At 42.4% G+C, this 22,578-nt stretch overlaps 1 protein-coding gene across 5 annotated transcripts in view; it reads right to left on the reverse strand.

Moving 5' to 3' along the window:
- SFMBT2 (Scm like with four mbt domains 2) overlaps nt 1-22,578 on the reverse strand; it is a 202,682-nt gene that overhangs the window by 86,608 nt on the left and 93,496 nt on the right. For 4 of the 5 annotated variants that reach the window (XM_060006013.1, XM_060006010.1, XM_060006012.1 and 1 more), the window contains exons 5-7: nt 19,493-19,581; nt 17,595-17,841; nt 9,507-9,604 (exon numbers count right to left, since the gene is read on the reverse strand). In XM_060006013.1, the coding sequence (XP_059861996.1) occupies nt 9,507-9,604; nt 17,595-17,841; nt 19,493-19,581 (434 nt within the window). Of the gene's footprint in view, nt 1-9,506; nt 9,605-17,594; nt 17,842-19,492; nt 19,582-22,578 lie in introns of those variants that run through there. The other variant, XM_060006014.1, reaches the window with a different exon arrangement.

The raw sequence follows: 22,578 nt of genomic DNA on the forward strand, positions 1-22,578 counted from the left end.
TCCTGTCTGGGCTCAACAACTGAAGCGACGGTCGACATCGCTGCAATGACTTTCCACTGGAGGATGATGTGGGCGTCCAGGTGAAGTCTTCACGGCTTTATATGTGTTTTTATTCTGTACGCTATCCTGAAGGGTCTGAGCACGTTAATATACTGTATATCCCAAAGATATCCCAAAGGTGTGTAACTTACTACAGGAGAACGAGGAATTGTGACGCGTCGGCCACGCCCTGCTCACCACCCCCCTGGCTGACGGACCTGAAGTCTCCCAGGAGCCCTGGAAGCTCAGAAACAACCAAGGTCCAGCAAGTGGACTAACTTGTACAAAACCACAAGGGAAGTGATCAAATGTTCCAAATTCCTTTGCAAAGGCGCGTTACGTGTGCCATGTATGCTTGTGCTTACTCTGAGCACAACCAAGATAATTAGGCAAAAAGTAATTCTGTTGGAATCTGGAAATCCCTCCACCGACTCCAAGCATGACATGTTCTTAAATACTGGGGGGGCTTTAAGTCAGGTTTCTACTATTCTAAACTCATCCATTCCTTTTATTTAATGTTAAACACAGAACGTTATCTATTCATGTAAAAGTTTATGTGATTTGTTGAAACAGACTCACAGACATAGATAACAAACTTACGGTTACCAAAGGGGAAAGGGGGGAGGGATAAATTAGGAGTTTGGGATTGACATATACACGCTACTGTATATAAAACAGGTAAACAACAAGGACCTACTGTACAGCACAGGGAACCATATTCAATATCTTGTAATAACTTATAACGGAAAAGACTCTGAAAAAGAATATATATGTATAACTGGATCACTTTGCTGTACACCTGAAACACTGTAAATCAACCATACTTCAAAACAATTTTTTAATAAAATAAAATAAAAAATTTGTAAAAAGTACACACACACAAATGAACACATGTAAAACTGGGGCCATCTGAGTAAGATCATGGATTGTATCCATGTCAATATCCTGGCTGCAAAACTGTGTTTTTTTCCCAAGATGTCACCATTGGGGAAAACTGGGTGAAGAGTAGGTATATGGGGTCTCTCTGTATTATGTCTTACAACTGCATGTGAATGTACAATTATCTCAATAAAAATTTCAGTTTAAAAAAAAAAGGTTATCTGATTTGTTTATGTGGGTTCTTCTGGTTATAAATGGAGCTGGAGAAGAAACAGGGGGCAGAGTTTCACCTTATCCTTGACTTTGTGCCATTGACGCGGAAATTCATTGTACACTGGCTGCCCACGGAAGGAAAGAGAGAACTCGCAGGACGGAAGGATGCCCACACTTTCCTTTACACCTGCAGCTCACACAAACCTCTGCACCAGGGGGCCTTTCTCAGGCAGGAGGGAATATGCGGAAGGTTCAGTAGCTGGGGCCCCATCATATGTGGTCCTCATTTTCCGTTAGATTTTAAACCTCTGTAGACAGAATGAACTTAAACTTCTCTTTACATCCATCTGCCTACTTGAGATCCTGCAATTTACAACTGCCTATCCATGAAAGAAAAGACGGAGATTAAAAGTACGACCTAGGGGACCTCCCTGGCAGTCCAGTGGTTAGGACTTCGTCTTCCAATGCAGGGGGTGCATATGCAATCCCTGGTCGGGGAGCTAAGATCCCACATGCCTCGTGGCCAAAATACCAAAACATAAAACAGAAGTGATATTGTAACAAAAAATAAAGACAAAAAAAAAATGGTCCACATCAAAAAAAAAAAAAAATCTTAAAAAAAAAAGTACGACCTAACCTACAAAAAAAAATAATCTGTCCGTGTTTTGAGGGGAAAAAAAACCCTGCCTCCATACAACTATACTATCATTTATTATCAAATCATCCACAGAAAAAAGAATTATGATCAATTCTTAATTATTCTAACTAATGGCGAGTAGCATGGAAAATCTAGAAGAAATTAAAATATGCTATGACAATCACTTTGAAATGCATCTGCTTCATAAATTAGAGATCGATGTCCCCTCCTCGTATCCCAACACCCATGACATGAAGTTCATGCAAATATTATCTTGCTTTCCCTGAAACCCAGGAACTGGAGAGAGCCGGGATAATCAGGGGCCAACAGAAGCCATTTGGGAAAGATAACTCTCAGCTCAGATAACTAAGAGTGGACTGTATTTTTAAATTCTTAGTGTTTAGAATTAAAAGCAAGTCGCTATCTAGCAGATGCAGGCAGCAGTGTAGGGGGCCCTGAAATCAAGCCATTGTTGAGTGAACTCTTTATACATCTGGCCTTTGCGATTTTCATCGTTACCTTTACTGTTGGACCAAAGTTGCCCTCTTTAGCAGGTCTCACCAGATTTTTTCCAACATGCATAAAAACATGATGTCCCCGCGGCGCTTTCTGAGTTAACGTAATGCGTGGGCTGCAGTTCAAGAACCCAGAGCACATGAAAAATAACACAAACAAGCCCCTCCTCTGGTTTCTGAAAGTGGCAAAGGATGGGCATGACACAAACTGAACATCTCTGCGATTCACCATCCCCGAGAGACTTTAACAAACCTCTCCAAGTCTTTAAAGAGATGAGAAGGACAAACGAGGGAATGGCAGAGGGCAAGCTCCCAGGTCTGGGTGTTCGGGGCCAGAGCTGGAGGTAAGCCAGCCTGGGACCAGCTGCTGGGCGGAAACTCAGAAGTCAGGCCAGCAACACCAGCAGGATACAGGGGTCGAGCCACCCGTCCAGTCACAACATGACCTACTGTCTAAGACAGACTCTCTTTCAAAGAACCACTGGGGTTTCAGTTGGTGAGAAGGAAATAGCAACCAAGAGTCACACAAACACTTACTGCTAAATTATTTGGTAGCAGACACCCTGCCAGGTGGGACAGGGAATGTCATGCTCAAGAAATTAAGTTCTGGCCCTACATAGGTGGCCTCGAGCAAATTCTGGGAGAATCCAAGGATCCTAGTGCCTGAAGGCCAAACTCAGCTACGAGTTTTGTATTGCTGCTGTATTTAGCTACCAAAAGAGAGCAAAAGTCGGTCACCATAGAAACCGCAACCTGACAATCTATGGTAACAGCGGCTCACACCCTTTCTTACCCCTTTGGCTGGACCAGATGACTAATTCATTTGGCTGGACCAGATGGAATGAGAAAGGAAAGCTTTTCACTCTTAACCTTCTCTCTCTGGCCTGTAACCTAGGTCTCAGATGCGAAAATAGACAAGGAGTTTTCTCCTAAAGGCTGAATCTACAAATGCACCAACAGATGCATAATTCAAAGCTGAAAAGAGCTAAAGAAATAACAGATGTGGACTGTTCCGTGTATTATGAGCACAGCCTGAACACTCTCAACAGAGAAGAAATATGTGCATGGAAGGCCTTTCCTTATGTGTTTGTGTAAAAATATAATAATGGTCACATGTAGCATCTTTTTTTCTCAATTAGCCTTCTCTCAGCGGCCCCTTCCTTCTGTTTATTAAACATGACTTATGGGGAAAGCAAGAAGCAATGAAGCAAGTGAGACAGGAATCACTCGAGACCAAAGCAAGCTGAATTTAACTTACTGCTTTGCCATTAGTGGAAGCCCTTTATTTACAGATGTCAAGGGCACTTTTAATGCATATCAGTTATAGATACACAATTCTGGATCCATTCAACCGCCACCCAAGTCAAAGGAGCCTGGGTATTTTATCCAAGTACTGGACCAGGTACACTTTTTACCTGCTGTGAGTCCTGATGAAGTAAAAGCCTTAGTTATCATAACCTCGACTCCCTATAGTCTCCACCTTGGCCACAGATATTGATGGGGAATTGGTCAGGGAGGCAACAATGGAAGGGAACATAGCTAGTATCGTGGGTGTACGTGTCTCACTGAAAATCACATCTCTCCTCAGCCTCCAATGAAACGGAAATAACCCGGAAGCATCACGTCATCACCGTCCAACCGCATCCCATCCGTTCACAGCTACAATCATATCAGAGGAATCGCGTGTGATATTAGGAAGGCATGCACAGCAGTGCAAAAACAGACAGAGCATAAGGCAGAAACCTGTCATTTATGGCCAAGTCTGTCCCTAAACTAACATGTTCCCCCCAGGGTGTTCTTTAAGATCCTTGTGTGTCCACTGATCTATGTGTTTAAAGAGGAAACAATACATATACCATACACTGTAGCACCTGACACTACGTTATTGTCAAGACCCTGAGAGATCATAGGGCCAGATGCTTTGAAAAGAAAAAACCCACAGGCAACATACAGGAGGCAATATTCCCTCTACTCTGTGATGACGTCCAGCAAGAAGCAAACATTGGCCCTGTAAGCTCACCTGCAATGGGGTGTCATAGAACGTGGGGGGTTTTATGCTGAGTTGTTTTCTTAATTTCAATTCATCCCTAATCTTCTTCTCGGTGCTCTCAACTATTTCATCCACTTAGCCAAGAACTGACCTGGGGTATTTTTAGCTGATCATGAAAGTACCAGTTTGGTACTGAACCCGCCAAACAGGACGCATCAAGCCCTTTGCTTCCTCTCTGTACAAAGTCATCCCTGTTATTCGGAACCGCTCGCGGGGACTTACTTCATTCAAGCTGTACTGACGACCTCTCCTGAGCCTTTAACTTTCTAAGTTGAGATCTGTACTTAGTTTTTCACTAACCTACTCAAGAATGGGTATTGGGTGCTTAAGTTTGTGGTATGTTATTACAACGGCCTTAGGAAACTAATAGTGGTTGTTCTCAGGATTTCAAAATTAAGTGTATAAATATTCCCTCCATACAAAGTCTGGTTCAGAAAATTGCCCCTTTCTTTTCTGTCAAATTGAAATAAAAGAAAACATTTGTAAAAGCGTCTCACAAGCTCTAAGAACACAGAATTTTCAATTCAGCTAATTTTTATTTATTAATTGCCCACTCCATACATCCTGTAGGCCCTGTGAAAAATAGAAAATATTCAGTATCTACTCTTAAAAGCAACTACTGTACAGCACAGGGAACTCTGCTCAATATTCTGTCATAATCTAAATGGGAAAAGAATTTGAGAAAGAATACATGTGTGTGTATAACTGAATCACTCTGCTGTACACCTGAAACTAACACAATATTGTTAACCAACTAAACTCCAATATAAAATAAAATATTTTTAAAAAAGCAACCATTAATTATAAACAAAATATTGAGGACAGGGAGAATTCTCATGTTCTCCATAAAAATAGTAGTCTGATTTCTAACAGAAAAACATTAAAGTGAGGGAAGGAGGCAACTGTACTTTAGAGGAAAATATAAACAATTACGAAACCCTGGAATCGGGTCAAGAGAATTATGTAGAGAGTAACTGCTCAATAAACATTTACTGAGTTACTTAATTATTAGTTTAAAATATATGAGGATTATTAATGTTTATATTTTGAGTCTTAGTATTCATAGTTCTAAATAATAAGTGCATATCCAATTAATCTGTAACTACATTAACTCAAAGTATTTCAAATCGGTGAGTTAAATGCATTTGTCCATTCAATAATTCATCGTATATTTGAGAAATATTTACTGAGTATGACTATAGCCAAGGAGTTATGTTTCATTGAATGAAAGATGTGGGAGTTTACCCTACAGTCCAAGCTACAAGACTTTAAAAAGGGGAGTCCCACATGAAGACGGCTGACTAAAAACACACATGAATTTCACCTCTTCCTAAACTCTAACCAAAATTACAGTAAAGAATTTTAAAGACGTGAAGCCCCTTGAACAGAAACTAAATAGAAGCTAAAGTGCAGGTGAACAAGAAGCAACTAATTTAACATAGTCAACAGAGCCAAGTCCCAAGCCTCCTACAGAAAAGCTGAGACCCAGCCTAATGAACAGGGCAGGACCTTCAGGAGACTCAGAAACCGGTAACAGCAGGTATGTATGAAACTGGGGGCGAGTGGGAGGTGACAGAATAAGATGCATGGGGAGCTGTCTAGGAAGCAGTTGGACCCCAGGTATCCTCCCCTCTCTGACTCTACAGACCAGTGGTCCTCCAGTTTCCTCAGAAGAGGACGAAGCAGGTGGTCCCTGGTCTGTGGATACAGGAAAATACAAACTCAGCACGGAAACCCCAGGCTCTCTTCTTGCCACTCAGCTCCTAGAATGCAGGCAGCTCGACCTTGAACCCCAGGTGGGAAGTTGAAATTCTCCTCCTTGGAAATCACCTAAAGAGGAAAAACCATCATACGAAGAAGTAGGCTCCACACAAAGGAGGTCCCCCTACATGGACCAGTCCTGCCCTCAGCTTCGAGTCTCCCTCGTACTCAAGAGCGCACAGTCAAGGATTCTCAGATCTCCAAGGAAAGCCTCTAGCAAGAAAGTCAGAAACTAAAAGCAACATGGAGGAAACAAACTACTCTGGGAAAAGAAAACTTTAAAAAATCAATACTTCCAACAAGATAAAGTCATGCTTCCAGGCTGCAAGAAGAGGAGGCCATAAACAGCAGCATTCAGAGAAAAAGCGCCAGACAAATGCTCGTAAAAACCCAACAGCACAAATGAGTGGAGAAAACCTCTGACAGTAGAGCAGAAACAGAGGAGACAATGAAAACCTGAAATGAAAAGAAGAAAAAGTTACATAGCCAGCCCAGGACTACCACTTGGTCACAGATGAAGAAGACAACAGAGAAAAGAGAGGTGGAAGGTGTCATTTTAGAAGAAGCATCCCCAAAATTAAAGGTATGAGTTGCAGACACCCGGGGTACCTTGCGTTCTGGATGGAAACAGACACCTGCAAAGGCCTATCATCGTGAAATTTCACAACAGTGGAGAAAAGGAGAATATAAGATGCCCAAGGAGAAAAGGAAAAATGGAGCAATACCTCCAAATTCTTGAGAAAAGTGACAGCTGACCTAGAATTCTACACCCAAACTGTCAGGGAAGCGTGAGGACAGAATCAGGATTCTTTCAGTCACTCGAGGTGAGAGGAGAGCAGGCTGCCAGCACTAAGATGCTTTGCCGTGTTTTATCATCTTTGTAAGCTGAGGACAAAATGCCAACGTAAGCTGGACCCAGATTGTTAACGGCACCTGGCTCGTCCTGACCACACTCTGAGCAAGGTCCCAGGGACCCCTCGAGGTCCCGCTGCCTGGAGCATTAGAGAACATTCAAGTCACTGCACAGAAATGCTGTGTTGGGCCTGTTCTGAGAACCGGAGCCAGACCCGTCCGCATTTCTAAGGGAGGTCCGGTACCTGGAGTTCAAGCTACAGTTTGGCTGATGACCCAACTAATTCCCTAAGATTAGCTCAGGACTGTGCCTACTCAACTCCCCTGCAAACTCTGTGGGAAAGTGAGGCCATCTTAGGACCCAGGCACTGTCCAGTCATCCTCCACTCTGGAGAGCAGGAAAACACCCTCTCCTGAAACAATCAGGGCTGGTCTTGTTTCTCGTGCTGTCAAAAGTAAGTTGTGTAATATTAAGGAAAACATACATAGGTAGTAATACTACAAGGAGAGGCAAGGAAATGATTAACACCAAAGTTAGGGAGCTGGTTACCCACAGCTAGGAAAGGTCAGGTGGAAGGATGCTAATGGACCCGCAACTTCCCGTGTCTAGATAGGGGGCAGGGAGGATTTGTATTTCCTCTATATCACTCTGTGAACTCCTCACGTGTACATTTCAAATGTATGTGTATAATATATTCCAAAATAAATATATTCATACTTTATTTTGAAATAAAATTTATTTTCTCAAGGGCAAGGAACACGATCACATTTACACATTTAAAATATCACTAAGGGAAGCAACCTAACTGTCCATCAAGAGATGAATGGATAGAGAAGGTGTGGTGTATACAGACACACACACACTACTCAGCCGTAAAAAAGAATGAAACGCCATTTGCAGCAACCTGGATGGACCTAGAGACTATCATTCTAAGTGAAGGAAGTCAGACAGAGACAAATATCGTATGATATCACTTATATGTGGAATCTAAAAAAGTGATACAAACGAATTTATTTACAAAACAGAAAGAGACTCACAGGCATCAAAAACAAACTTACGGTTACCAAAGGGGAAAGTGGGGGAGGGATAAATTAGGAGTTTGGGATTGACAGATACACACTACTATATATCTAATAGATAAATAACAACAAGGCCCTACGGTATAGCACAGAGAACTATACTCAGTATCTTGTAATGACCTATAATGGAAAAGAATCTGAAAAAGAATACATAAATACACACACACATATATATAACTGAATCACTTTGCTGCACACCTGAGACTAACACAACATTGTAACTCAACTCTACTCCAATAAAAGTGTTTTTTTAATATCACCAAGGCCACTGGGAAAAGACAGTGGACACCAGCTGCAGAGGTCAAACGAGTGACAAGCGTGGTGGGCTGGCTTCCGAAGAGGCAGTGGAGCCAGTTCACGGAAGAGTAAATGCTATTTTTCTTAATTTTTATTTTATTTTATTTTTTGCAGGAAAGGAGGAGGAAAAAGAAGTTATCTGGTCAGTTAGCAAAAAAAAAAAAAAAAAAAGCCCAAGATAATGTTGCATGATCAGTGTGATTATTACTGCTAATAATAATTTAATAATTATTTTCAGAAGAGGTCTTAAGTCCAATGTTGCCAATGCGAAAAGTGCTGAACAAGAGTATCGGTGATTCACCCTGCTAGGTTAAGGTTCTGAGCGAGGACTTCCTCGTAAATAAAATCCAGGAAGCCAGCGCCCCAGTCCGAGCCTCACACTCCTGCTGCAGGCAGTACCTAGACACCATTTTAATTTCATTTTCCACATGAAACTTCTACGGCCCTGCAGAAATGTGCCCGCTCGGAACTGAACAGCAGGTTTACATCAGCCCATCACAAGCCCATCCACAAGTCTCCCAGGAAACGGTCCATGTAGAGCTGTTTCCCACCTACTCGAGCTCCAAATAGAGACCGTTTTATGGGTCCCTCTTGCTGGAGGGATCACTCCTGCCCAGAACTTAATATTCTACACATCATATAAATTTTAAGCATAATTTTTAAGAGTTTTAAGAACTAGGTGATCTATTTCAGTCATGGTACATTTCTTTCATTGTCTATTAGAGGAGGCCTACTACCCAACAGATACTCATATGAGTTTCTCAAGCCATCAAGAGAAGCATCATTTTCTATCATCTTTACCGAGCAAATACCAAAATTAGACTTGTTCCATTTTCTTTTGTTTCTTTGGTAAGCAGTGAGAGGGTGAAAATGAGATTTCCATAATAATACAAGATGGAGAAAAAAAATGTAAATCTGAAAAAAAATTTATTAAGATTCAAATTACCTCATAATATCCTTATTAATTACTTGATAAAAGATTTTAAGCATTATCTTGGAACATGGGTATTTGGGAGGATTACAAAGCAGAGCAAAATGGAACAGATAACATTTTAAACATTATAAACGAACACCGGCCAAGAAGGTAGCTTTTTAAATAGTGGGAAATGATTTGATGTGGGCAACTTTTTACACAGTTTATTCTCGAAAAGAGGAGAAAAACTGCTATGAATCTACATCTTACCTTAAACACTTCCATTGGAAGAGGAAAGTTAGCAGCATCAATAAGGGATTTCTCCAGAGCACTTTTCCACTCTGAGTCCATCTTCAAAGGATAGATTTCTGTATCAACAGCAAATCACATAAGAGTTTAAGGGCTGAAATGTTCTACTGGGTGGTTCTTTCTCGGATTTTACCTTCTCAGGATTTCATAATAACTTGGCAGGCGCAGCAATCCTAAGAATTCACACCCTGCCCGCCATAAAAGGCCACCTGCTAAAGAGATTTCCTGAAATTAAACAGCAATTCGGGATTCTGCGATCAGAAATGAAGAATAAACTTAACAGGGCTCTTCTTCAGGGAATATACGCATGCATTCTGGGCATAATTGAATAGTATAAATCACATTAACCACACTTCATCCATCCACTGCCCCGAATTCCATTCCAACACCTGGGAAGTAAGATCCATGGATGAAGAACTTATTATCTGATAAATTTCCAAACTAGAAAAGACTCTTGTCTGGCGTTTGCAGTTATGACAGCCTATTTTTCACTAAATCTCCAAGCTCTCATATGCTAAAAATAGTCCGCGTTTAAGTCAGGAAATTATGAAAAGGTAAATTAAAATTTACCAACCAAGTCTAATATTTACACTTGAAATGTTGCTAACACATCACGTTGCCCATGTTTTCCCCCAGGCAGTGGGGGGAAGGGATTTGCGAAAGGAGGTTACACCGTCTGAATACAAAATTAAAAGAACAAAATCGTTGAGCACTGTTTTTACCGATTGCTGAAACTGCGGGGGAATTTTATGATCTGATCTCAACAGATTTAAGACCTTATCAAAATAGGATTTGCAGAAGCACTCACTTGGAGTAGATATGTTTATACCTTCCCTATATCAACCCAGGCTACTTCAGACAGACAGCTAGGATATGAATATGAATTTAAGCACAGTTAAAAGGCAACATTAAGCCTTTGGGGCTATATTTTTAATTTCTTGCATGTCTGCTTTTTAGCAGGCGGCCATATATTTTGATGATCATAGCTTCTGAACTCACCTTGAGCTTGAAGCACCTGTGTTTCAGCAGTTTACTTAGTCTTTTCAGACTATCACAATTATGGTTAGGTGAGAGATGCTGTCAGAAGGAGCCAGGTTATCAATGCACTACCCACCGCCCCTCGTTGTCAGACACACCAAGTCACATAAAGGATAATTAATGACAAGATAGGCTCTACTTGTGTATAGTGTCTATAATGCGTTCTAGCCTTTTATTTATGCTCTTACGCCGCTGCAGAATTTTTTCCCCCAATTTGGCGTTTCTCTATCAGAGACAAAATAGCCTGTAATTCTCCTTGGTATACATGTTTGGGGGAACATAGTGAGGGCCCCACAACAAACACCTCTACAGAGAATGAATGAATGGTCCCTCCAACCTCCACAGGTGGGGGGGGGGGGGTCCTGAGGGAGAACTCGCTTATCACAGAGTCCCACAAAGGAGGGAGAAGGACCAATTCACGAAGCCCTACAAATTGTCCCGAGACGGTGAGGCAGATTCCCTGGAATATACCAGTGGCTCAGCTCAGGGGCACTGCGTCAAAGTCTCGGTGAAAAGGGAAGGCAATTCAGGATTCTAGGAAGCAAAGCCCAGAGGACACCAAGGGCAGCAGTTCAAGACGGGGTCAGGAGGGAAACAATAAATAAGACCCTGGACTTCCTCAGTAGAACAGAAACAAATCCACTCCTCCAGGGTTCTGGAAGCACGTCAATGGGGAGTTCAAACTCGACATGGTAGTAAAAGGAGAACCAAGTCATGGAAAAGGATGGTGACCTCCAAAGAGAAGGTCAAAGGAAAGGTCTGCAGACATACAGGGGATAGAAAAAGGGAAGAGGAAGTGTTGGTGCCCGAGCTCCCGCAGTCTGTAACTGAGGTCTCTGGGTGGGAAGGGGAGCCCCTGAAGCACAGAAGAGGGTAAAAGAAGAATGGCTTAAAAATTACTCAAGGCCAGAGCCATGAAAACCCAACATGGTCAGGTCCAAACTCAGAACTGAGCGAGGAGACAGGCAGCCCCCAGAGGGATGCTCACAGCCTCTCCTGACACCTGGGCTCACACACACTGGCAGAGCAGGACTGGACCAGCCACATCACCCTAGAAGGTTGCATCCACCTGATGCCTGTTCCACCAAACCAAAGACAAGTAGCCTAAGAAGCCTGGTGCTTTGATCTGAATATGCCCCCCTCCCCCAAAATTCATATGCTGAAACATCTAAGGTGACAGCATTAAGAGGTGGGGCCTTTAAGAGGTCATGAGGTCATGAGGACCGAGCTCCTATGATGAGATTAGAGTGCTTATAAAAGAGACCCCAGAAAGCTCCTCTCCCCTTCCTCCAGGTGAGGACACAGTGAGAAGACGCTGTCTGTGAACCAGGAAGTGGGTCCTCAATGGACACTGAATCTGCTGTTGCCTCGATCTTGGACATCCAGCCTCCAGAACTGCGAGAAATCAGTCTCCTGCTTACAAGCCACCAGTCTGTGGTGTTGTGTTACAGCGGCCTGAATGGGTGAAGACACCCAGGAAGTCTCACGGGACTTTTATCTCCGTCCTACAATCTTAAGATTCTTCGTCTTCATGCTGAGGACGTTGAATCCTAATAAGGAATTTAACCCCACGGCAGGGCATACTCTTTGTCTTAAAAGGTGAAAAGCAACTGCAATTCTGTCAGTACGCTCAACCACCTGCAGAAGCTAAACACTTCCTAGTTTCAATAAGCAGAGAGCAACAGTCCATGCGTGTGTTTCATTAGACAGAGAGGCGCTTGGTTACACCGGCAAGTGTACGGACAATAAATAGCACCATTAAAAGAACATAAAACAGGTTCTTAAAGTGATCGTGTTGCAGGTAATTTAATAGAGTGTATCATGTCAATTTCTGTTGGTGGAAGTAATAAGCAATTAAAACCCGTCCTGATTCATCTTTAACTAGAAGCCTGAGTGAAAACGAGGTGTCCCCCTCTGTGCATGTTGGCAGGACATCTCACAGAGAGTGTGGCAGGAAGAGGAGTGAACAAAATCATCATCTCACAGCCTCGGGTGATCGAAGGCCTGGAGGGGTGATCCCCTTTATTCATGCATCTCACACCCTCCTCTCCTTCCTTCTCCACCAGGCTCTGACCAGTAAGGAAAGGCTCATCTATGCTTCTTAAAAGACACTGGGAAGTGCTATGGACTGAATGCTTGTGTCCTTCCAAAATTAGTATGTTGAAGGCCTAATCTCTCAATGCCATGGTACTTTGGGAGGTAATTAGGTTTAGATGGGGTCATGAGGGTGGGACCCCCATGATGGGATTAGTGCCCTGGTAAAAGGAGACACCAAAGAGCTCTCTTTCAAGTGCATGCTTGCTCTCTCTCAATACCACATAGATATAGATACAGATACAGATACAGATACAGATATAGATATATACATCTCCATGCACACATAAAGAGGAGGCCGGGAGACTTCCCTGGTGGTCTAGTGGTTAAGGCTCCATGCTTCCAATGCAGGGCGCATGGGTTCGATCCCTGATCAGGGAATAAGATGCCACATGCTGTGCAGCATGGCCAAAAGATTTAAAAAAAAAAAATGAAGAGGCCAGCTGAGGACCTGGCAAGAAGGTGGCCATCTACAAATCAGGAAGAGAGCCCTCACCAGTACTCAACCATGCTGATGCCCTAATCTTGGACTTCCATCCTCCAGAACCATGGATTTGTGTTTTTCAAGCCCCCTCCCCCAATCAATGGTATTTCGTTAAGGTAGCCTGAACTAAAACAAACAACTCTTTTTGAATGAGAAATAGTTCAAGTAAGAAGCATGTGAATTAGATTCAGAAACTTCTGGCTCCAGAAACTACCTAAAATAGAAAGAAAAGGGGGGGAAATGGTTGACATAAAGATTATGTAGGGAAAAAATATACAAAAGAATATAGAGATAAGGATTCTTCTTAAACTTCAAAAAGTTTCATCTCTTTAGTTTCTGCAAAACCATGTCAGATTCTATCTTGCTTTCTAAACATCCAAAAATATGAAAGTAGGTGGGGCCTCTAAATGACCCCTGACCTCAATGACCTACTTAAATTTCTTAGAAGATCAAATATAATCTTAAAACTCTGATCACAGATTGAATATTTAGAAAATACCAATCACCCGAGTAATACTTAGCAGCACAGCAAATGTATGATTATCCCCATTTTACAGATGTAAAAACTGAGGTTCAAAGTAGAGTAACTTGCCCAGAAGCTTTGTAGCCAGTGACAGAAGTGGAAAGAGAGGCTGACTTGAACCCTGACTCCAAGCCCATGTTCCTTCCACTCTGTCGGGTTTCTCAAGCTCTGTTCACACGTGGACCCTTTTAAAGGAAGAAATTCTCATCCTGAACCCCACAGACCACATTCCCGTGCATCTCATATCCTGGAGCCATCCTGGGTGCTAAACAAGAGATCACATCTCTACTTGCTCAGAAGCCCCCCTAACACTTCAGGGGAAAGAGGACAGTACAGTCCTCATTGTGTGGAGGTGCGTCCACCTGGGCTCTCCCCTCCAAATTGGCTTCCAAATCCCCATCAATTATTTGGCTCCTGGAAGGTGGATTTGGCTGGTTCCTTCCTTCTGTCTAGACACACCCAGTTTGTATGCAGTCAACTCACTCAACACATATTTACTGAGCACCTACTATGTGCTGGGCAGGGTGTCAGGGGACACAGCAGAGAATGGGTCCCGCACTTTCAGTTTCAGCTGTGAGTGAAATCCTCTCATCCAAGGTCTGGATGAAGTGGGGGCATGGTAAAGCAGCATTCCAAAAGAGGGGACACGCATAGAAAGCTCGAGGAACACAGAGAAGGCCACAGGGCAGGAAAATAAATGAATGAGGGGAGGCGTTAGGGGTACACAGCTGGAAAAACAGCTCCAGGTCTGTCTAATCATGATTTGCCTTCCATTCAGCACTGAAGAAAAGGCACCCGTGGATTCCCAGTCCTGTCCTGATAACGCCTGAATCACTAAGGACCGCGGGAAGCCACTGCCTCTCCCATGATTACTGGCATTTTACCCTCTTCCATTCCTTCACCTGGTCTTCACTGAAGCTGGACTCCACCTACCCCGGCAGCACTGCAATCCTGATGGTGGGTCGAGTGGGGCAAGGTGGCTTTGCCCCTCTTTCTAACCTCCCATTCCCCCACCCCGTGTCCTCTGATTCCACCCAAAGATGGGATGCAGGCTCCTCGCTGGCGGACAGCATAAAAGCCAGCACCTTCTCCTCCAGTGTTTGAAGACTGACTAGCCAGCTACTTTCTGTCACCTATTTCTATACCTCTATTCACACCAAACGGTTGAGAAATACTGTGTCCTTCAAGAAGTAGAAAGAATAAGGAAAGGAAAGGAGGAGCTATGGTTACTTTTAGCAAAGGTGTTGATGTCAGCACAGCAAAGAGGGCATCGAGAGTAGGCTGACCTGGCACGGCCTCACTCTCAAAGTCCAGTCAGCCCTCCCGGCCCGCAGGTCCTGAATATTCCACCTGCAGTGGGTGGAACCCGCGGATGGAAGAAACCACAGACGGAGGAGCCCGCGAACGCGGAACCTGGGAAGGGGAAACCACAGGTGCAGAACACCTCCAACCCTCGAATGCAGAAGGCCAACTGTACTGTGCTATTTTATACAAAGGACTGGAGCATCCCTGGATTTTGGTATGCTTGGGGTCCTGGGACCAATCCCCCGTGGATACCGAGGGACGACTCTATACCCAAAGTCTCTCTTACCTGCTCTCCTCCCCAACCCTTCCAGCTCTACTTACCACCAGTCAATGATGAACACTTTTCACTTACTTAAGCGTGTTTGGGAATAAGAAAAAACAGCCTAGTATTTTCTATGCAAGTGTGAAATTTTACTCCCACCTAGATTTCATTCAAGGAAAGAGCACTACCATCTAAGTTTAACAAGTCACATTGGGTTCTGAAATCAATTTATGCAAAGGATTGGGTTCTGTTCCCGTGTGTAAAACCTGGGTGATTAATTGCCTTCCCGGGTGTGGTTCTGCTGAATCAGGTAGGAGAATTCAGTGTTCATCTTGTAACTACTGCATCTGAAGAACTAAGAGTCACATTTGGGGGTGTCCTTTCACCTTTTAATTTCTTCTTCCCATCCATAGCCTTTCCTGCAGACAATTTTTTTTTTTTTTTTTTTTTTGCCATTGCCATCAGGACTTATTGCTTGAAACGAAAAGTCTCCTGATGTTTTTGGTTTGACCAAGATCCATTTTAAACCTACAGTACCCCAAACTAAGTTTAGCTGCCGACAATTTCAATGTTGGGAAGATAACTTCTTGATGATGAATGCCTTTTCCAAAGTCTTCAGTGAAATGGACAACTCCAGAAAATTACTAAGATGAGTAAACACAATTTATTCTTGTCTTGTAAAGACATCAAATTATCTACAGGAAGAGAGAGAACTCTCCTATGGAAATATTTCCTTAGTTTCTGCAGGGACACCTTCCATTCTGCCTGCTGAGTATGAGTCCACGATGTCACAGGAAGGGTACATTGCACAGAACCTAAGGGCCAGTAGTAATCCTTTGCTTTGCTATGAATTTTTACACTGGCAAATATATGTTTTTCTTAACATTTATAAAGCAATTAGATACGGAGCTAAGACTTATACACCCAGCTTTCTGCACAGAGTAAATTTCTCCTGCTAGGTTATGAATCCCAAGGCAAACGTGAGCTTAGATCTCTTCTCACGGAACTGACAGGCCCTTCGTTTGTCATCATATCCCCACATTACTCAGGGTATAAATGGATTTCCTGGCTGCCTCTCAAAACGTTGACAACAATAATACTAATAAAATACCATGTTCTATGTCTATATGCCTGTCAAATTCAACTCAAATGCAAACACATGACACACAGAACCAAGACGTTTTTTCAATTAAAGCCCTTGACTGACGGAAAAGGGAAATACAACGCCTCAGCTTCATGTCTTCAAGACTAACACTGGCAACTAAGATGGGAGGGAAGAAAAGTCTCTGGCAATTTTAATGAAGGAAAGAGCCAAGTCTTTGCTTCCAATAAACCTGTGAAATTGACCAAAATGAAAATCAGCAAATTTGGGAAGAAAGGAATATTCCTTCCTTGGCGTCTTTAATTCCATAAGAATCCAACATTTTTGTTCTGAAGCTACATATCGAAAGGTTGGTAAGGCCAGTCAGAGGCAGCAGGGGGAACTGGATGGAAGAGGGAGGGGACCTGGGAATTTGAATTACAGCACGTTCCTCCTACAGACTGGGTGATCTTGGACAAGTAGCTTAAACTCAGTCTCAAATTTTCTCTGCTGTAAAAGGAAATAGTCACATGAAAGAGTTTTTTGGAATCAAAATAAACATCCGAGCAGATGTAAACTCACCTGGCATGTAGTAAACATTCAAGAATGGTTATTTCATAAACATTGAGATTTTTGTCCAGTTAGGTATGTCAGGAAGAATAACGCACTCTTCTACCCAATTAAGTCTCTGGAAAGTCATTTGACAAGGTATTTGAAGCTACTTAGAAGTCTATGATATGCCAGGAAAAAAAGCATGATGATTTTCTCTTTGCTATTTCCAGGTCAGGACAGATAACATAATGATAAGCATTTGGTTTGGATATTCAGACGCATGGATGGATGGACGGATGGATGGGTGGGTGGGTGGATGGATGATGGATGGGTGGGTGGGTGGATGGGTGGACGGGCAGAAGTACAAAGACTTTAGAACCTACTTGCAAGACTATCAAATTCCTAAAGAAAAAGAGAGAATATCACCAAGTCCCACTATCGTGTGTGTTTCATTTCCAAACCATTGATTGCAAAGGAACCAGATCAACTTCTCCACGGCCTCCAGCTCTGCTTTCTCATTTTTGAACGCTATTCATAGAAGTCTTGGGTTCTATTTGCTACAGAAAGTATTTGAAGTTAAAACGCTTCATATCCACAAGTACAGATGTAAAAGACACCACAGAGCTAATACATTTTCCAGAGAGACATCCAGGAAAATAATCACATCTCTTTCTAAAACGCTTGAGAGCAGCCAAAGCTCTGGCCCTTACCTGAAGGTGGGTCCATTCTGTATTTATTCTCTTGACACCAACCAACTGGTCGAAGTCTGTAATCCAAGTAAAACAACCACTGGTCATAGGATTCAGTGTCCTCCAATCCCACATAGCGAAGGCGTAATCTTCCTCCAACATTCTCAATCACACTAACTATCCAGTACTGAAAAGGGCTCTGAGAATCCTGGAGCTCTATTAAGGAATCAACTGTAATGAGGTCTATAGGGCCTTTCCCTCGCAGAGGCTGTTTAAACAGAAGCAAAACTCCTTATTTTAAACTTTATTTTAAGGTTCTCATGGAAACAGATGACAGCAGAAGATAATATTTTTTCACACCATCATCCAAGCTACTGGCAAACAGTCTGGTGTTTCCCTCCACCCCACTGCCCCCGCCCTCCCCTCCCCTCCCGCGCACACATCCATTATACCCGACTCTGTATCCAACAACAAAGCCACAAGTAAATAGAAAATGACAGTTTGTGCTAAGTTCTCACCAAACAAATCACCCTTCCCAGATAAAACTGCATTTGTGAGGAACGAGGGTGCTTTTAAGAAGCGTTACACCAAATTTGCCTCGAGCTAGAAAACATGCGGTAGCGGAATGTCTGCTCTTCCCATAGACGGACACATCTGATATGGGGCGATCAATTTATACCTTGACTCAGCAGACGTTTATCTTACGATGGCCCCGCTCGCATAATCAGGACACTCTCGTACTTTGATTACGTGAGTAATGCATGAATATGTGTAGAGGACATTTTTGATGAATGCCTAATACACATTAATAATCAGCTAAATTAGACTATTATGTAATTTGTACACTTAACCCCATAGTTGGTTTACAAAATACATATAACACCTGCCCCATTTGAGCAACCTTCTTAGCACATGTTTGCATAGGAAAAGGGTGTTTGTTCAGCCAGCCTTGCAGGCAAATATGTTTAAAAAATTTAACAGAGTAAAACAATTTGTCCTTTTGAAAGGGTGAACAATCATCATTTTGATTTGTCAACCAAACAATTAAATTAGTAGCCATTGAGATACAAACCTACACGAGGCAAAAATCATCACAAAACAAAACCAGATGACTATATATTAGACCGTGGTGTTCCAAAATATCAATATCATTTATGACAGGTGAGAAATTTATGGTTAATGTTAAGAGAATAATGAGATTGTCAAAATCCACACTGTATTCTTGGTCATTCATTGTGTTCACCCCTTTATCAGGGGCATTCTTCAAACAGATTTGGTGACTCAATAATTATTTATAACAGTACATTTCTCTTCCTGTTCTAGAATGTAAATATTAAAATGTTTTAGGATAAAATTATTTTCATATCACCATCAAGATTGCAGATTAAACTGTTTTTACTTCAGTACCTTAAAATGACCTTAACCACATTTAAATATGGTTAGCCATTTCTATTACTTAACGTGTATGTGTTTAAATTTCGGCATAATGCATCCGGAATACAATAGTTAATGGAACCATTTATCAATACACTTTGAGACTACAGCCCAGCACATATAGGCTTAGTCATCACCTCTACAAAACAGTTATTCTACAGGATTTTATATACATTCACTAACATAAGATAGAGTCTTAAACATATAGGATAGTGGATACCTATCCTAGCATGTTAGTATTTTAAAATGTGTTCACATAAAAGCAAATTTTCCACTTATTGATTGGACCAAAGGTGAAGATTCTTCAGTGCCATTAGAATCAGTAACCTAAGTAATTTGGGAAAAAACAGGAAGTTACGCTATTGGACACCGATATCCGTGTGGACGCATGTACCCGCAGAAGGATATATGCAAAGGTGCTGTTAGGTGTGAGCTCATGTAACTGTGCTGCTTCAGACAGAGAATAGCTGGATAACAATACATACACCTTCTAGGAGGCTGGCTGGGGCCGTCCGGGAACCAGTCAAATCACGAATGAGAAATTCCGTCCAGTCCGTGTACTTCTCTTTGATTGCTGGTGAGACAAAGGAGAGAAAAAAAAAAACACACTTCAACAAATCAGTGGAGCTTTCAACATGTTAAAAATCCCAGCACTTTTCTGTACACATGTGTTCTTTCATGACTTTTCTTCATTTTAAATGCTGTGCTTAAATGAAGTACTAAAATGACAACAACAAATCTGTCAGCAGTGGGTGACTTCACACCTACCACGTGCCTAGATTTTGCTAGGCACCAAGGAGATGAAAGAATGTGAAGCCCTGAAGTCTTATCATCTGTTCAGAAACTTCTGTAAACAACAAAGAAGAGGGACTTCCCTGACGGTCCAGTGGTTAGGACTCCGCGCTTCCAATGCTGGGGGGAGGGTTCAAGCCCTGGTCGGGGAACTAAGATCCCGCATGCCGCGCGGCGCAGCCCAAAAAAAGAAAATTGATTAATGAATTAACTAACCATTAAGAACAAAATTATTTTTAAAAAACCTAGAAAATATTCCAAAGCACAGAATTTAGGAGGTTCCAAGAAGAAACAGCTCCATGAGGGTGCTTTATTTATTTCCAGGTGGGGAAATAAAGCCAGGCTCTGAATTATATTAAGATTTATTATACAGGCAGAGAAGAGGAAGAAGGGATTTGCAGGCTGAGAGGAACATCATATGCTAATGAGAGTGATGGAGGGAGGAAATGGAGAAAGTGCAGCCCTCGGACACACGGCCCGGCCTAAGCACAGAGCATTGGGAAATAATGGAATAAAACGGTGGACAGCCAAGCACACACGTTTAATAAACAGGAAATCTCTGCATAAGATGAATCTGAAAATAGCATAAAGGCTTGAAGGGAGACAAAGGAAGCTAACGGCAGAGAAGCCAAGGTAGAGGCTGCTCTCTGGGGCCCCAAACAGCGGTGAGAGCACTGCATTTGAGACATCTTTTGCAGAAGAAATATTGGCCTTTGGAAGCCTGCATTCTACAAGTGCTTCAAACCCAAGACTTGAGAAAGATGTAACTTTCTTGCCATAGCTCCCAGGCTACAGATGTCCCAAAGCTAAGGTTACATCCACCCCTGGGAGAGGCCCCAAGCCTTCTCAGGACATCACAGGATTCACAACCTCGGCCACATGAGAACAGCACACTGGCCCAGACTCCCATCCACCCACTGTGATTCCGACCTTCACATCCCATGAAGACCAGACACTGCCCAGGGTACCATGTTCAATACATAGCCTCTGTGAAAGGTTCGAGACTCAAGCAGTTCATAGATTGTTTAGGTTCTTTCAAAGCAAGATGCAACCATTTCTAGCTCAAACCTAAAGGAACAGAGTTATTACCCAAGGGAAACAGGCCACACCGGTGGTGGGAAAAGCAAGCTCACGGTGTGGCGAAGACCCGGACTCTGAGCTGGGCTCTGCCACCACTGGCTACGTGACTTTGAGTAATTCACCCAATTTCTCTTGGACTCTTTCCTCTAGTGCTATAACATTTTCCTTGTGCGATGCTATAAGAATTAAAGAAGATACACCCGTCAGAAAAATATAACCATACCTGGCACGTCTATGCAATTAATAAATAACAACTCTAGTTTTGTTATAAGTATATACTGAATTATTACACATTCTCACCAGATATTTTTTATTGATTCCCACAAACTGCAGATGCAAACTTTCAACATGCTTTGGCAGAACTGCCAACAGCTTAGGGAACAGTGGCAGCAACCTGCTATTTCAATCACTAACCTGCAGCTCAGTCAATATCTCCCACCATCACCCATTAATGATCGTAAGACCAAGAGAAACATCAAAATGGAAGGGACTCAAGCAAGACGAAAGGGATTTGGGCAAAGTTGGAAAGCCCAGCTTTGGGTGGGACAACAATGTCTTAGACCTGGACACACTTAGCAAAGAGCAACCCACCTCTTCAACATCTCTTACTACTCGGGATTTTTTTCCTCAAATAAAATACCACCTTCTACATACATACCTATAAGGAAATGCATATATTTGGGGCAAAAACTGTGTTATTGGGTCCTTTTCCATCATTAGCAAGTGTAGCAAACATTTTTCAATGCTACACCCATTTCTATGGACTGAATGTTTGTGTCACCTCCAAAATTCATTTGTGGAATCCTAACGCCCAATGTAACTGCGTTAGGAGGTGGGACCTTGGGGACGTGATTAGAATTAAATAAGTTCATGAGACTGAAGCCCTCATAAGTGGGATTAGTAACCTCATCAAAGAGACCCGCCTCGCCCCTTCTTCCCTGTGAGGACACAGCGAGACGTCTGTCTGTGAACCGGGAGGCTGGTTCCCACCAGACATGAGGCCTGCCTGTATCTTGATCTTGGACTTGGATCCAGCCCCCAGAACTGTGGGAAATAAATTTCCGCTGTTTACAAGCCGCCCAGTGTTTTTGTTACCGCAGCCCGAATGCACTAAGACAGCTCTGCTGCTTGCCTAAGGTGACTGAGAAGACCAAAGCAATGGAATACCAGATAAATTAATTAAAATTTGTATTTATCTTTCACTTTACAAAGCCTTTTAATTTACTTTGTATCTTTTGATCATCCTAATAATGCTACGAGGTGGCTGTTTTTAACTAACTTTCGCCCAAGTTCACTGGAAAAACAAGGGCAGAGCCAGCCTCAAACTCGAGTTTGCAGATGCCAAACTTATAAGGAGTCTTTCCACTAGCATCTATGATTCTCAAAGCTTTTGCATACAGAGAAATCAACCATTTAAATTGCAGGCATGACAGAGATAATATGAAAATGACTGCTTAAAAAAAGTTTCAAGATTAGGACAAAATATACAACAGCACCCGATAAATATGCATTTCATTTTTTATTCCAAAAGGGTGACAATTAGCACAGTCGAGGGAAACATTGTCCCGTGACTGACAGAATTTATGTCTACATCCCCTATGAGAAGAAAACTCAGTTTTTCATTTAAGGGTTGTTTCTAACATCCATGTAATCAAAGTTAAATTAGAATTTCTGAGATACGTATGCACCCTGTGAAGAC

Source organism: Delphinus delphis, chromosome 2 (assembly GCF_949987515.2).
Source record: "Delphinus delphis chromosome 2, mDelDel1.2, whole genome shotgun sequence".
Classification (NCBI taxonomy): Eukaryota; Metazoa; Chordata; class Mammalia; order Artiodactyla; family Delphinidae; genus Delphinus; species Delphinus delphis.